This window comes from Sprattus sprattus (assembly GCF_963457725.1).
Source record: "Sprattus sprattus genome assembly, chromosome: 14".
NCBI lineage: Eukaryota > Metazoa > Chordata > Actinopteri > Clupeiformes > Clupeidae > Sprattus > Sprattus sprattus.
In genome coordinates this window covers 3853843-3865884 of record NC_137912.1, presented here as the reverse complement: position 1 = coordinate 3865884, position 12042 = coordinate 3853843, and the positions used below count along the sequence as shown (strand labels likewise).

The 12042-nt window shown below is 39.4% G+C and overlaps 1 protein-coding gene across 1 annotated transcript in view; it reads right to left on the bottom strand.

Moving 5' to 3' along the window:
- The window catches only part of LOC308375169 (myosin heavy chain, fast skeletal muscle-like), an 11209-nt gene extending 2259 nt beyond the window's left edge, over positions 1–8950 (bottom strand). Inside the window, exons 1-30 of the mRNA XM_080851237.1 lie at positions 8909–8950; positions 7970–8185; positions 7728–7871; positions 7486–7642; positions 7350–7377; positions 7131–7245; positions 6943–7035; positions 6788–6851; positions 6597–6695; positions 6404–6507; positions 6144–6282; positions 5729–5847; positions 5106–5255; positions 4838–5008; positions 4445–4745; positions 4273–4343; positions 4085–4172; positions 3881–3998; positions 3663–3786; positions 3411–3547; positions 2878–3133; positions 2512–2754; positions 2238–2414; positions 2008–2153; positions 1813–1903; positions 1333–1722; positions 901–1146; positions 611–807; positions 321–504; positions 20–185 (exon numbers count right to left, since the gene is read on the bottom strand). Coding sequence (XP_080707363.1) covers positions 20–185; positions 321–504; positions 611–807; positions 901–1146; positions 1333–1722; positions 1813–1903; positions 2008–2153; positions 2238–2414; positions 2512–2754; positions 2878–3133; positions 3411–3547; positions 3663–3786; positions 3881–3998; positions 4085–4172; positions 4273–4343; positions 4445–4745; positions 4838–5008; positions 5106–5255; positions 5729–5847; positions 6144–6282; positions 6404–6507; positions 6597–6695; positions 6788–6851; positions 6943–7035; positions 7131–7245; positions 7350–7377; positions 7486–7642; positions 7728–7871; positions 7970–8173 — 4522 coding nt within the window. The 5' untranslated portion in view covers positions 8174–8185; positions 8909–8950. The remainder of the gene's footprint in view (positions 1–19; positions 186–320; positions 505–610; positions 808–900; positions 1147–1332; positions 1723–1812; positions 1904–2007; positions 2154–2237; positions 2415–2511; positions 2755–2877; positions 3134–3410; positions 3548–3662; positions 3787–3880; positions 3999–4084; positions 4173–4272; positions 4344–4444; positions 4746–4837; positions 5009–5105; positions 5256–5728; positions 5848–6143; positions 6283–6403; positions 6508–6596; positions 6696–6787; positions 6852–6942; positions 7036–7130; positions 7246–7349; positions 7378–7485; positions 7643–7727; positions 7872–7969; positions 8186–8908) is intronic.
- Positions 8951–12042: the final 3092 nt, after the last annotated feature.

Genomic DNA, 12042 nt, shown 5'->3' with positions numbered 1-12042 from the left:
TAAGGCCAACTTCACTTACGTTGGAGATTCTTGTTCTCCCTCTTAAGAGTCTCCAGTTGGTCAAGAGCCTCCTCATAGGAGTTCTTCATCTTGAACATCTCAGTGCTGAGAGAGCGAGCCTCTTTCTGGGCACCCTCCAGCTCTGCCTGACCCTCCTCATATTTCTGCTTCCATTCTGCCAAGACCTTTAAAAAACAGTTTGTGCCTTGGGTAAATTTCACTTATAAGACACTGCTACCACAAATCCATATGCTCATATTATGTTATATGAAGGCTAGTTTGTCCTTCAAAATAACGTAAATTCCAGAAAGAGGAATAACCTTGTCAAAGTTTCTCTGCTTCTTGTCAAGGTTGGCAGCCAGACCATTGGCCCTCTCCACATCAACCATGAGGTCCTCAACCTCACCCTGGAGTCTCTGCTTGGTTTTATCCAGAGACGCACACTTGGAGTTGATGGCCTCAATTTGTTCCTCAGCCTCCTGAAGACGTTGGGCAAGCTTTTTCCTGATAAAGCAAACGATTTAAGTTAGAGGACATGGACAGGTTTTAGTAGACAACGTAACAACCCACATCCACATTCTATGTGTTTCTTAGCCTGTTTGGTACATACTTGGACTCCTCAAGCTCTTCAGTGCGCTGGATGGCATCAGTTTCGTACTTGGTCCTCCACTGAGCAACTTCGCTGTTGGCCTTGGACATGCCACGCTGCAGCTCAGCCTTTGCCTCCTGCTCCTCCTCAAACTGCTCCCTCAGAAGGTCGCAGTCGTGACGTGCAGACTGAACAGCGTGGGCCAGGGCATTCTTGGCCTATTTTGGAACAATGAATGGTGTTAATTTAGTGCTTCAAAGAATGTGGGTTATGTACTCCAATTTTTTCATGTCATTCAAGGGTATCAGTACCTTGACTTCCTCCTCATTTAGCCTCTTCAGCTCCTCAATTGACTGAGTCAAAGCCTGTTTGCTTCTACTCAGCTGAGACACAAGAGCATCTTTCTCCTCAACCTGGCGGCCGAGTTCACCATTTTCAGTCGTAAGTCTTGCTCTCTGAGCACTGAGGTCGTTGACCTGGCGTGCACCCTCATCACTCTTGGCCTTGATTTCACTGAGTTGGTCCTCAAGGGTACGGGACATCTTCTCAAGATTTCCCTGTTTGTGAAAGTAAAATTAATAAGAAACACAGAAGTCAGAAATGTTTATGACAATTACTACAATTTACTTGACAACATTTAATACAAAACATACAAGAATATGTACGTTTTATATCATTGTTTGCAGTATGATATTGTTTGTAGTAAGAGTCAGCTAGAGCATTAAGGTTTACATGTCACAAACCTTAGCTTTAGCGACTCCCTCCATGTTGCTGGAAAGATCATCAATCTCCATCTTGTATTCACTCTTCTCCTTCTCAAGCTTCTGCTTGACACGCTGGAGGTTGTCGATCTGCTCTCCCAGCTCGGCCACGCTATCAGCCTGCTTCTTACGGAGAGCTGCAGCAGTGGCTTCATGCTGCAGAGTGGACTCTTCAAGGTCACGTCGCAGCTTCTGGAACTCAGCTTCACGCTTCTTGTTCATCTCAATTTGAGCAGCAGTGGCACCACCAGCCTCCTCAAGCCTCTCACTGATCTCCTCAAGTTCCCTGGCGAGATCAGCTCTCTGCTTCTCAACCTTAGCACGAGCTGCACGCTCAGCCTCGATCTCTTCTTCCAATTCTTCAATGCGGGCCTATTGGTTGTTAAAAAGAAATAAGTGATACTAAGAAAGCACGGGCAGATGATAGTAAACACTATTCGGTACTGAAGATGTGAAACAAACCTGAAGCTCCTTGATCTTTTTCTGGAGCTGAGCACCCAATGATTGTTCATCCTCAATCTTGCTAAGGAGCTGGCTTGTTTCAAAGTCCTTCCTGTATAATTGTAAATTAAAATAGTTGTTAACGGCTGCTTATAGGACTAAAGGACTAAAACATGTTTGCATGAATCATTAGTTGCCAATAGAATTCTACATTACTTCTTTAGCTTCTCATCAGACTGCTGCTTGTCATTCTCCAGATCCATGACATTCTCCTGGGACAGTTTCAGGTCACCCTCAAGCTTTCTCTTGGCTCTCTCAAGGTCCATGCGGAGCTTCTTTTCTTGCTCCAGGGAACCCTCAAGCTGCAGATATAAAGCATAAAGTAATTAAGTAGCACAATGATATATGTGCATGGAATTCTTTTCACAGACAGTCCCTTAACTCACATCATCCACTTGCTGTTCAAGCTTAGTCTTGGCCTTGGTCAGAGTGTTGACTTTGTCTTCCTCTGCCTGGAGATCATCAAGAGTCTGCTGATGGGCCTCTTGGAGGGCTTTCTTCTCTTTTGTCAGCTTAGCAATGGCCTCATCCTGAGACGCCATCTCCTCTGTCAGGTTCTTGACCTACACATAGAATGTTTTATATCAATATCCAGTAAACCTCACAAAGACTTCTGGAAAACAAAAAATTATTTATTTTTATTTTTTTAAGAATATAAACCTTGTTCTCAGTGGCATGTTTCTCCTTCTCCACTTTGGCCAAGGTCAGCTCCAGATCATCAATGTCCTTCTTGAGCTCAGAGCACTCATCCTCCAGTTTCCTCTTCTTGGCAGTTAGCTCAGCATTGATTTCCTCCTCATCCTCCAGTCTCTCGGTTGTCTCCTTAAGTTTGGCCTCAAGCTGGATCTTATTCTTGATCAGACCCTCACACCTCTCCTCAGCATCGTTGATAATTTCATTGCTCTACAGTAAATACAAGATAAAAGGATGAAATCTGATTTGTATTGAAAACATAATTCTCAGACAGTGATTTGAATATTGCAATGATGTGAAGAATTGTTACCCGTTGTACAGTTATACACTTACAGATGACATTTGCAGATTCAGGTCATTCCTCTCTTGCGTAATAGCCACCATCTTCTCCTCAAGGTCCTTCTTCTTGGCATCAACCTTTGCAAACATGTCTTTGAGTTTTGCATGTTCCTCCTTCAGGGCAACCAGCTCCTTCTCAGTTTCAGCACTCTGAAGCAGAGGCTTGATCTTGTAGTACACCTTCATCCATGGCCAGTGCTTCACATTAATGAATGAGCGGATATTCATCTGGATAGTGAAGATTGCATCTCTGCAAAAGAGGTTGATTTGTTGATTAAACCGTGTTGAAGCTTACTGAATAGATCAGAGAGATTCTGTCAAACACTGACAGTGATTAGTCAAGTCTTTTATATACATCTGTGTTGATGGAAATTATCTCTGTTCTATACGTTTGTAATTTAATTTATAAGAGATTGGCAATTCATTCAACACAACCTATTGTGTTACAATTAAAAAAACCTGCAATGCTAAGTTTTATGGCATATCATTTTGTTGAGCATGATTCAACCAAATACATCACACATTACCTCCTTTCCATCATCGCGACAAACTCCTTCCTCATCAGGTATGCACGGCACAGAGCCTGAGTCATTGTGACCAGGGCAAGCAGTTTCTCATCTCGCATCTCCTCAAGGACACCAAGCAGACCAGCTTTGAAGAACACCTAAAAGAGAAGAACAAATAATTATGAGGTGTGTGATTGAAGGCAGAAATGGACACACTGAATGTAATTCAATATTCATCCATAATAATTGATTTAAGATAGAAACATTCTCCACCTTAGTGTGTCCAAACTTGTACTCATCGTGATTAACATCGATAGATCCCAAGAGCTTCTCAGCAGCCTTCTTGTTATCAATGAACTGACCCTCAGGAATAACACTGGCATTCAGTACTTTGTATCTGTTGTCAATCATAAGAAAAACATTAGTTTCCCCATATTATACAGATATGAATTGTGTATTATAAGTTATTGTTGTATATGTTGTATGTTTACCTCTGCTTGAAGTCAGCATACATGATTCTGCTTGGGAAACCCTTTCTACAGATTCTGATACCCTCCAGTACACCATTACACCTGAGCTGGTGGATGACCAGGAAGTTCTGCATATAACCTTTGAAAATACAGAGATGTTAAATTTTCAAGCAAATACAAGGTGATGAATAATGGAAATGTCTTAATTTACTAAAAGCCCTTTACCTGGTTTCTTAATTTCATTTGGAATCAGACAACGCACAAAGTGAGGATGGGTGGCCCTCAGGTTGGTCATCAGTTTACCCAAGTTATCCTGTTGAGGCAAGAATGTATGCAATTTTAATCATACAAGTAATTGTGCTGGGACAATCTTGATTGATTGATCATGTTCTTCTTGATATTAAAATACAGACCCTGAACTGTGAGGACACAGTCTGCATGGAGCCACCCTTCTTCTTACCACCCTTCTTGGCACCACCAGTTTCTGTGGACATACAAAAAAATAATCGGATAGTTGAGTTATTTCAAAGAATCTAATATAATAACTGTTTGTGTATTAGCTTTTTGACTTGAACAGGTTATTACCCTCAACAACAGGTGGGTACAGGACAGACAAAAGTTTGACTGATGACTTCTGGTACAGCTGCACGACAGTGTCGTTCAATGGATCCTTGTTCTTGTCCAACCATCCAGTAACATTGTATTCCACGATGCCGGCATAGTGGGCCATGGAAAAGTGAGCCTCCTGCTTGCCTTTGCCAGGCTTGGGCTTCGCAAAGGCTGCTGTCTTTCCAAGATGCTGGGCATACAGCTTGTCCTTGAAAGTGGTGTCAGAGGCCTTGGGGACAATGCACTCCTCTTCAAGGATGGCAAAGATACCCATGGGCTGTTGAAAAATAAGATTGCTTAGTTATAAAAGTGGACATCATGAAACTATACAAATCTAACACTGTGCTATGTGGATTGATTGAAACTGACCCTTTCAATCAGCTCAATGCAGGCAGCCAAGTCCATGCCAAAGTCAATGAACGCCCAAACAATGCCCTCTTTCTTGTACTCTTCTTGCTCCAGGACAAACATGGTGTGGTTGAAGAACTGTTGCAGTTTTTCATTGGTGAAGTTGATACACAGCTGCTCCATGCTGTTGTACTGTGTTGGATACAAATTCAAACATTATTGAGAGTGGCACCCTTAAGTCACTAGAAACAAATAATGTTAGTGAAGAATCTTAGAATTTTGTACTCACGTCAAAAATCTCAAATCCAGCAATGTCCAGCACACCAATGTAGAACTGACTTGACTTCTTGGTGTCCAGCATCTCATTGATACGAATGACCATCCACAAGAACATCCGTTCATAGATAGACTTGCACAAGGCTGACACTGCGTTGTTGACCTAAAACAATATGTAAGAATAACTACTTACTATGATGAGAAAAGGCAGGGTTTCCACTGTCATGGAGGAAAGTCATGGAGTTTTAAAATCCCATTTTCCAGGGGTAGGAAAGTCATGGAATTCAGTTAAGTCACTGAAAGTTCTAGAAAAGTCAAGAATGATTATGTTGTTGAATGTAGGTCTAAAGAAATTAATTATGTTATTGTACTGTTCCATGGATAGTGGTTTTGTTGTGCCTGATGCAGTCTCTTGTTATTTACTTTCCTTTCAGAGGTTAGGCCCAATCTGTGCTGTTAATAATTCTGTTTATTTATTAGTTTGTGAAGATTCATGAAGATTTAATTAAAGGTCCTTGAAAAGTTGAAATGTTGTCAATGATAACGGGTGTGAACCCTGAGAAATAAAATACCAACATTAACATTCTTGTCAAACAATGTCCCTGTGGTCTTTAGTCAAGCTTGTATGTGAAGTACCTGTGGCACAGTCTGACCCTTGGTGACATACTCAGTTCCGACTTTCACCCTTGGGTAGCACAGAGCCTTCAGCATATCAGCAGAGTTCAGGCCCAGGAGGTAAGCGACTTTGTCAGCATCTTTAAACAAAGCGTTTAAGTGAGTTATTAATATATTTTTTTTTACCCAGGAAAGTCATTCTTAACCTCAATTGAGAGGCCACTAAAACATATCTAATGAATGACATAGTAGAGGTATTTTCAGGCTTCTGTTGTAGGTAATAAATATAATACATGAATAACTATAATCAGAGGAAAAGTACAACTTGAAGTTAATATTCATGCTGATCTATCTTTTAATGAAATTACTTCAATAAATAAGACTACCTAGTAGTTATCACTAGAACTGACTCAAGTTCAGTAGTTTTGAAACCTACCCTCAGTGCCATCAGGCTCAGCCTGCTCCTCACGCTGCTTCTGCTTGAATTTCAAATTTCCATGATGGAGCACAGCACCAGTCAGTTTGTAAATGGTGACTTTCTCCTCTGCAGTGAAACCCAGGATGTCAATGGCGTCCTGCAATCACATGCAGAAATGCAAATTAAGCTCATCATTATTGTTAATCATTAGTGTTTTTAAGCATGTCATTCTCATTGTATTCATTGTCCAGAATAAAATCTCGGAATGGATATCTCACATCTGTGGCGTCCAACTCTTCATTGTCATTAATGCTGGCAACAGTGATCTGACCCTGACTGCACATGGGGAAGTCATAGGGGTTGTTTGTGATGAGGGCCATCTCTGTAGAGGGAGAAAACAATAATTAGTTGTTGCGAATTAATAATAACATGTAATGTTTTTTGATTGTTGGTTGAAAATAATAACCCTACCAATAAGCTCAGGCTTGTGGTTGGTCATCATCTGGAAGAAGATGTGGTAGCCTCTCTCATCAGGAAGCTGGAATGTCACTCTAGACTTTTCCAGCAGGTCTATTTAGGTGGGGAGGAATATATTTTAACTTATGAAAAATTAAGGCAGCAATCATGTAAAATGTTGATATACACAGGATAGTTATACTTACAAGTCTCAATATCAGCTTTAGCCAGTTTTCCTGTTGCGCCAAAGTGAATCCTGATGAATTTTCCCTGTTTTAGACAGAATTATATCCTAAGTTATTGTATCTTATTAATAACCGCAGAACTGAGGCCAGAGAAGTTAAATGAGAAGTTAACTTACAAAACGGGAAGAGTTGTCATTCCTCACAGTCTTAGCATTACCATAAGATTCCAACAGTGGGTTAGCAGCAATAATCTGGTCTTCAAGAGAGCCCTGCAAGTGGAAGAAACATTCAAGGATTATGTTGTTATGAAGACAATGTTTGTGTTGCTTTATGATAATTAGCAGATAAGTGTAAGGGGTCTGACCTGCATCTTTCCAGGCTCTGGCGCCTTTTTCTTTTCACCACTACTGACTGCAATTGTTGCAAAGTACTGGATGACACGTTTGGTGTTCACAGTCTTGCCAGCACCGGATTCTCCGCTAGATTAAACATAAGATATTGACATTTTTCAGATAAGAACTGTGTGTGTCACAAGGTAACATACAAGATAATGCAAAGTTTTAAGTCATGCATTGACACTTACGTAATCAGAACAGACTGGTTCTCCCTGTCTGTGGGACATATGCAATTTTAGATAAATCAATTTTTCTTAATTAGTTCATGAACAAATATGTACATTATCCCTTACTTATTTAGTGGCTTTTAAATTGAACGCTTACCTTGGAGCATGAACTGAAAAGCATTGTCAGAGACAGAGAAGATGTGGGGTGGGGCCTCCATACGCTTCTTGCCTCTGTAGGCCTCCACCACTTCTTGGTCATACACAGGGAGCCACTTGTAGGGGTTCACAGTGGCACAGAAAAGTCCAGAGTAGGTCTAGAATGGGGAAATAAAGGGGATTGGTTTCAGAGCTCTATTTTTTCTTTGCAGTTTTTCATCTGTGAGAAAGCATAAAGCTTACGTAGATCATCCATGCTGCATAACGCTCTTTGAGGTTAAACAGGACAGAGGCTTCATTGAGGTGGGTCATCATGGCCATGTCCTCAATCTTGTCATACTTGGGAGGGTTCAGGGGGAAGATATCCTCCTCCTTAACCGTTACTTCCTAAAACAAATGGACAATATAAAGAGATAAATGCAACAAACTTTCTGTTTAATGGAAATACTCAATCATTTTCTTAACTAAGAGCCTTGCTAACATACCTTTTTTTCTATAAGCGTTTCAACCGTGACCATGCCACCCTCTTTCTTCGTGATTTTGGCCTTCACGTACAACTCCTCCTTGTCAACTACAAAACAAGCTGTCTTTGCATCAAAGGGGATGGTTTGGGCCTCAAGCCTCTCCTTCTCAGGCTTACGAAGGTAAATGGCGGCCTTGCCATATGCGGCCATGTCACCGTCTCCCATGTTTGAAGTTTACTGTTGGAAGAAGAGGCATAAACATGTAATATAAAATTACCACCACAGACTGTTAAAAAACATAATTTATCCTTGCAACATAGCATATCTAAAATAAGTAAACAAACTAACAACTGGATGTTTGTTTTAGTTTTCTTTTGTAGTGACTGTGTATGAGGCAGTCAAGAGCAACAGTAAATATTTACAATTGATCTAATGTGGGAACAAGGTAATCATATCTTGCTATTCAAAATGCACCCTACAGGCATAGGGTAGTGTAGTGTAGTTAATACTGTAAATACAAGTGTGTTGGATTATTATTTAGCGGATTTAAAATGTTCTCTTTGTCTTTTATCAAGACGTACTGTTTGGAGTGCAGTCTTTTTGCAAAAAATCCCCAAAAAAGAAGAAAGACATAAGCAGATCAGAAAGTAGGTGTCAAACATGTTTAAGCTGTCTCTTGTCTTGTCTTGAGTGCACAGTCAAAAGAGACATGACCTTTGCATATGAATAAAATTAGATATGAAGCCAGATTAGGTGATAACTGTGTGTACAGCCCAGATATTTGGATTTAAGGACTAAATCTGGAAAATATTAATTCCTATGCAACTGTATTTGATTGTGAAAGGTTGTTTTGACTGAACCTGGTAGGGGAATTCTGAACTATAGGCATATATTTCCTTTGGTAGACAATTGACTTGCTTGCTTTTATTTGATAGTCTGTTAAAAAGCAGACACACTTACTTGTTCTTCCCAGGACCAGGTGAAATGTAAAGAACCGTCAAATAGTCTAAAATGATGGGAGTAAGAGGTCAGACAATGTATTAAGCATAAATGCAAATAGTAAAAACTTTCACTGCCAAGCCAATCCAGCTCTCCCATGTGAACAGAGAGAACATCAGAGTTTACCATGCAGTCACAGCATGGCAACTTACCGTGCACTGGAACCCCCTGACTCTGGACCTCTGTGCTTCTCTAGGGGCTTTATATTGTGACAATCTGCAAACTCAGCAGGATCCAAATAAGGAAGGATGGGAATATATTGTTATATTTAAACATCACACATGTTATGAAATGAGCAGCACCCAATCTTCAACTGCAGGCTGTGGCAATGATACCTAATCTGGACCATTTATGGTATTGACCTAGTTATTAATAGTATTAAATATATTATATTAACCTGTAATATTGATTATATTGGTGCATTGCTTCAAGCATTTAAGCTAACTCTGATATTGTAGCTGTGGATTAGCATTTGTGTCATTTTGTTATAATTACATATGCCCCTCTAGTTAAACATGCAGCTCAAAAGCACTTTAAGACTCTTCATGCTGTAGTTTTAATTTTGCTATGTCATACTTTGTTGTTTTGATCTGGTATTCAAAAAGGAAATAATCAATGTTAGTGGGCCTGCCAATTCCTTGTATTAAATAAAGGTTAAAGTAATACGTTAAGACCTTTTCATGAGCTGTATTCTTTTTATACCACACACATAAAAGTTGCTCAAGGCCTTTTAAGCAGGGGCAGAGCTATTCGATTTCAGACTTAAACATTCCAAAGATTAAAGTGATTTATTGGTGGTTTACTGCAGGGGTTCATAAATTGTATGGGGCCGTGACCTCTCAAAGGGCAGACCATTTTCCAAGAACCCCTTCCTAATCGCATCCCAAATTAAACCATATAGGCTTAAAGCAATTTGTATTCGTCACAGACCCCATACATATACAGTAGGCTATAGGCTCTTACATTGGAAAAGTAAACATTCTTTAAAAGTGCAAAAAGGCAGTTGGCATTTTTATTGCTGTTTTTCAATGTTATAAGTTTATTGTGGTTCCATCGGAACTCTTCAAATATTTCAATTAATCGCATTATTATGTTTAGAATGTCGTTAAATTTTTTCTAAAACTGATTGTTCAAATCTTTGATTGTGATTGGCTAAAAGCCGTTGTAAAAGAGTCCAAAAGCATACAACAATACAAATTGCTTTAAGCCTATATGGTTTAATTTGGGATGCGATTATGAAGGGTTCCGCTTCGAGTCGTGCCTAACAACTCCCCTTACCTGTTCTAAAATCAGTGCAAACCACAGCCTCTTGGGGCTTATTGCATACATTTACTCTGCAATGGTGAATGGCACCTGTTCAATGTGGTATTCTTAAATGAAGAAAAGGGGATAGCTGCCCATTGCTTATTCACACAATTTATGTTACAGTGATAGATTTTTGGTCAACATTGCAATACATTAGGTTAATACATAAAGTTTGCATGAACATTCAGAACAGTTACTACACACCCTTAACCGTTATCATGAGATGTGTTGTTCAAACGTTATACTGGCAGTTGCAGTTGTAATGAGATTTATGTGAAATACATTGTATCACCTCTCTGCATTATACACCATATAGTTGGTCTGGTGTGCAATTGATGCTCAAACTGTAACACACTTGAAGTGGCAGAAGCCTAATTAAATAATAAAAAAAAAAAGATTTAAAGTATCAGGTACAATGTAGCCCACCAGTTTGATTAAGACAATCTAAATAAATACTTGCAGGCCTACTACTTCACCAAATTAAACTCTCAGAAACACTCCCATGGGATGGCAATCTGGATTATTTTCATTTCTGGAAGAATGTGCGCACTGTAGAACACCCTGCACCATGTTTTGTAGTGAAACCTTGACCAGAAGAATAAGTCTTGTGATAAAAAATATTGCTAATTTGTTTTTTGATCATATAATGTGCACTTGAGAAAATCATTAGGAATGCTACTTTTTATATTTGTACGTCTCATTGAAAACTCATACTGATGTGCAACCACCAGAAAGGAGATGCTGAATGGAGACTTAACGACAGGACTCTTATGTCGAACACAATCTTTGAATCCCAATGCTAATGTGTTTTGGCAAGGAGAAGTGGAGGCAACGTCTCAGGGTGCACTCTTCGGGGGAAAAATTGTGTAATACTTTGTTGTTTTGATTTGTTAATACGCTTAGAACTGTTCATTAATTGTACTCTTTTTTTTACCACACACATATATACGTTGCAAGTTGTTAAAGGCCTTTTTTTGGCAGGGGCAGAGATACTCAATATCGGGATAGCATTACAAAAATGTATTCGTGGTGTACAGGGTGTACAGGTGGTGTACAGGGGATCTAAAACTTTATGGGGCCAGGACCACTCAAATGGCAGAACATTTTCCAAGGACCCCTTCATAATTGCATCCCAAATTAAACCATATAGGCTTATAGCTATTTGTAATGTTATATGCCTTTGGACACTTTTACTCTAAAATAATTTAGATAGTCATTGTATTACATTTGGCATTACTTGACAGAATATAGGATAGATTTTGAATTATCTATTTGTAAAATGTGCTGAGAAGCTAAATAATGTTTACCTTACATAAAAATATATTGATTGAATAACTTTTTTTTAATCAAAGCAGACTGTAGGATTTTCCAATTAAACTCAGATTGTAGGGTTTTCCAATACTGTAATGCAATCTATCTATAAATCCAGAAATCTCTGTGTGTCTGTCCGTGACAGGCGTATCTCCCTGACGGTAGTTACGTTAGTTATGAGATTTCGCATGTAGCTTACGCATGTCATGAACCTGTCCATCCTTGATTTAGAAGATTTTTGAATTCATAGTTCGCGAGATATTTGTATTTTACCGTTTCCCGTAGGCACTAATGGGTTATCGTTTCCCGTAGCACTATGGGTAGTGACGTCACAATCAAACGCGTAGCGTTATTAAACTATCCTGCCTTCACTCAAAGTTCAGAATAGCGTTGGATACGATAAGGAGGTCCACATTCAAATTCTTCTTGGTGAACAGATACAGACTTTTGCTCAGGTAATCTTAAGACAGTGATTGATT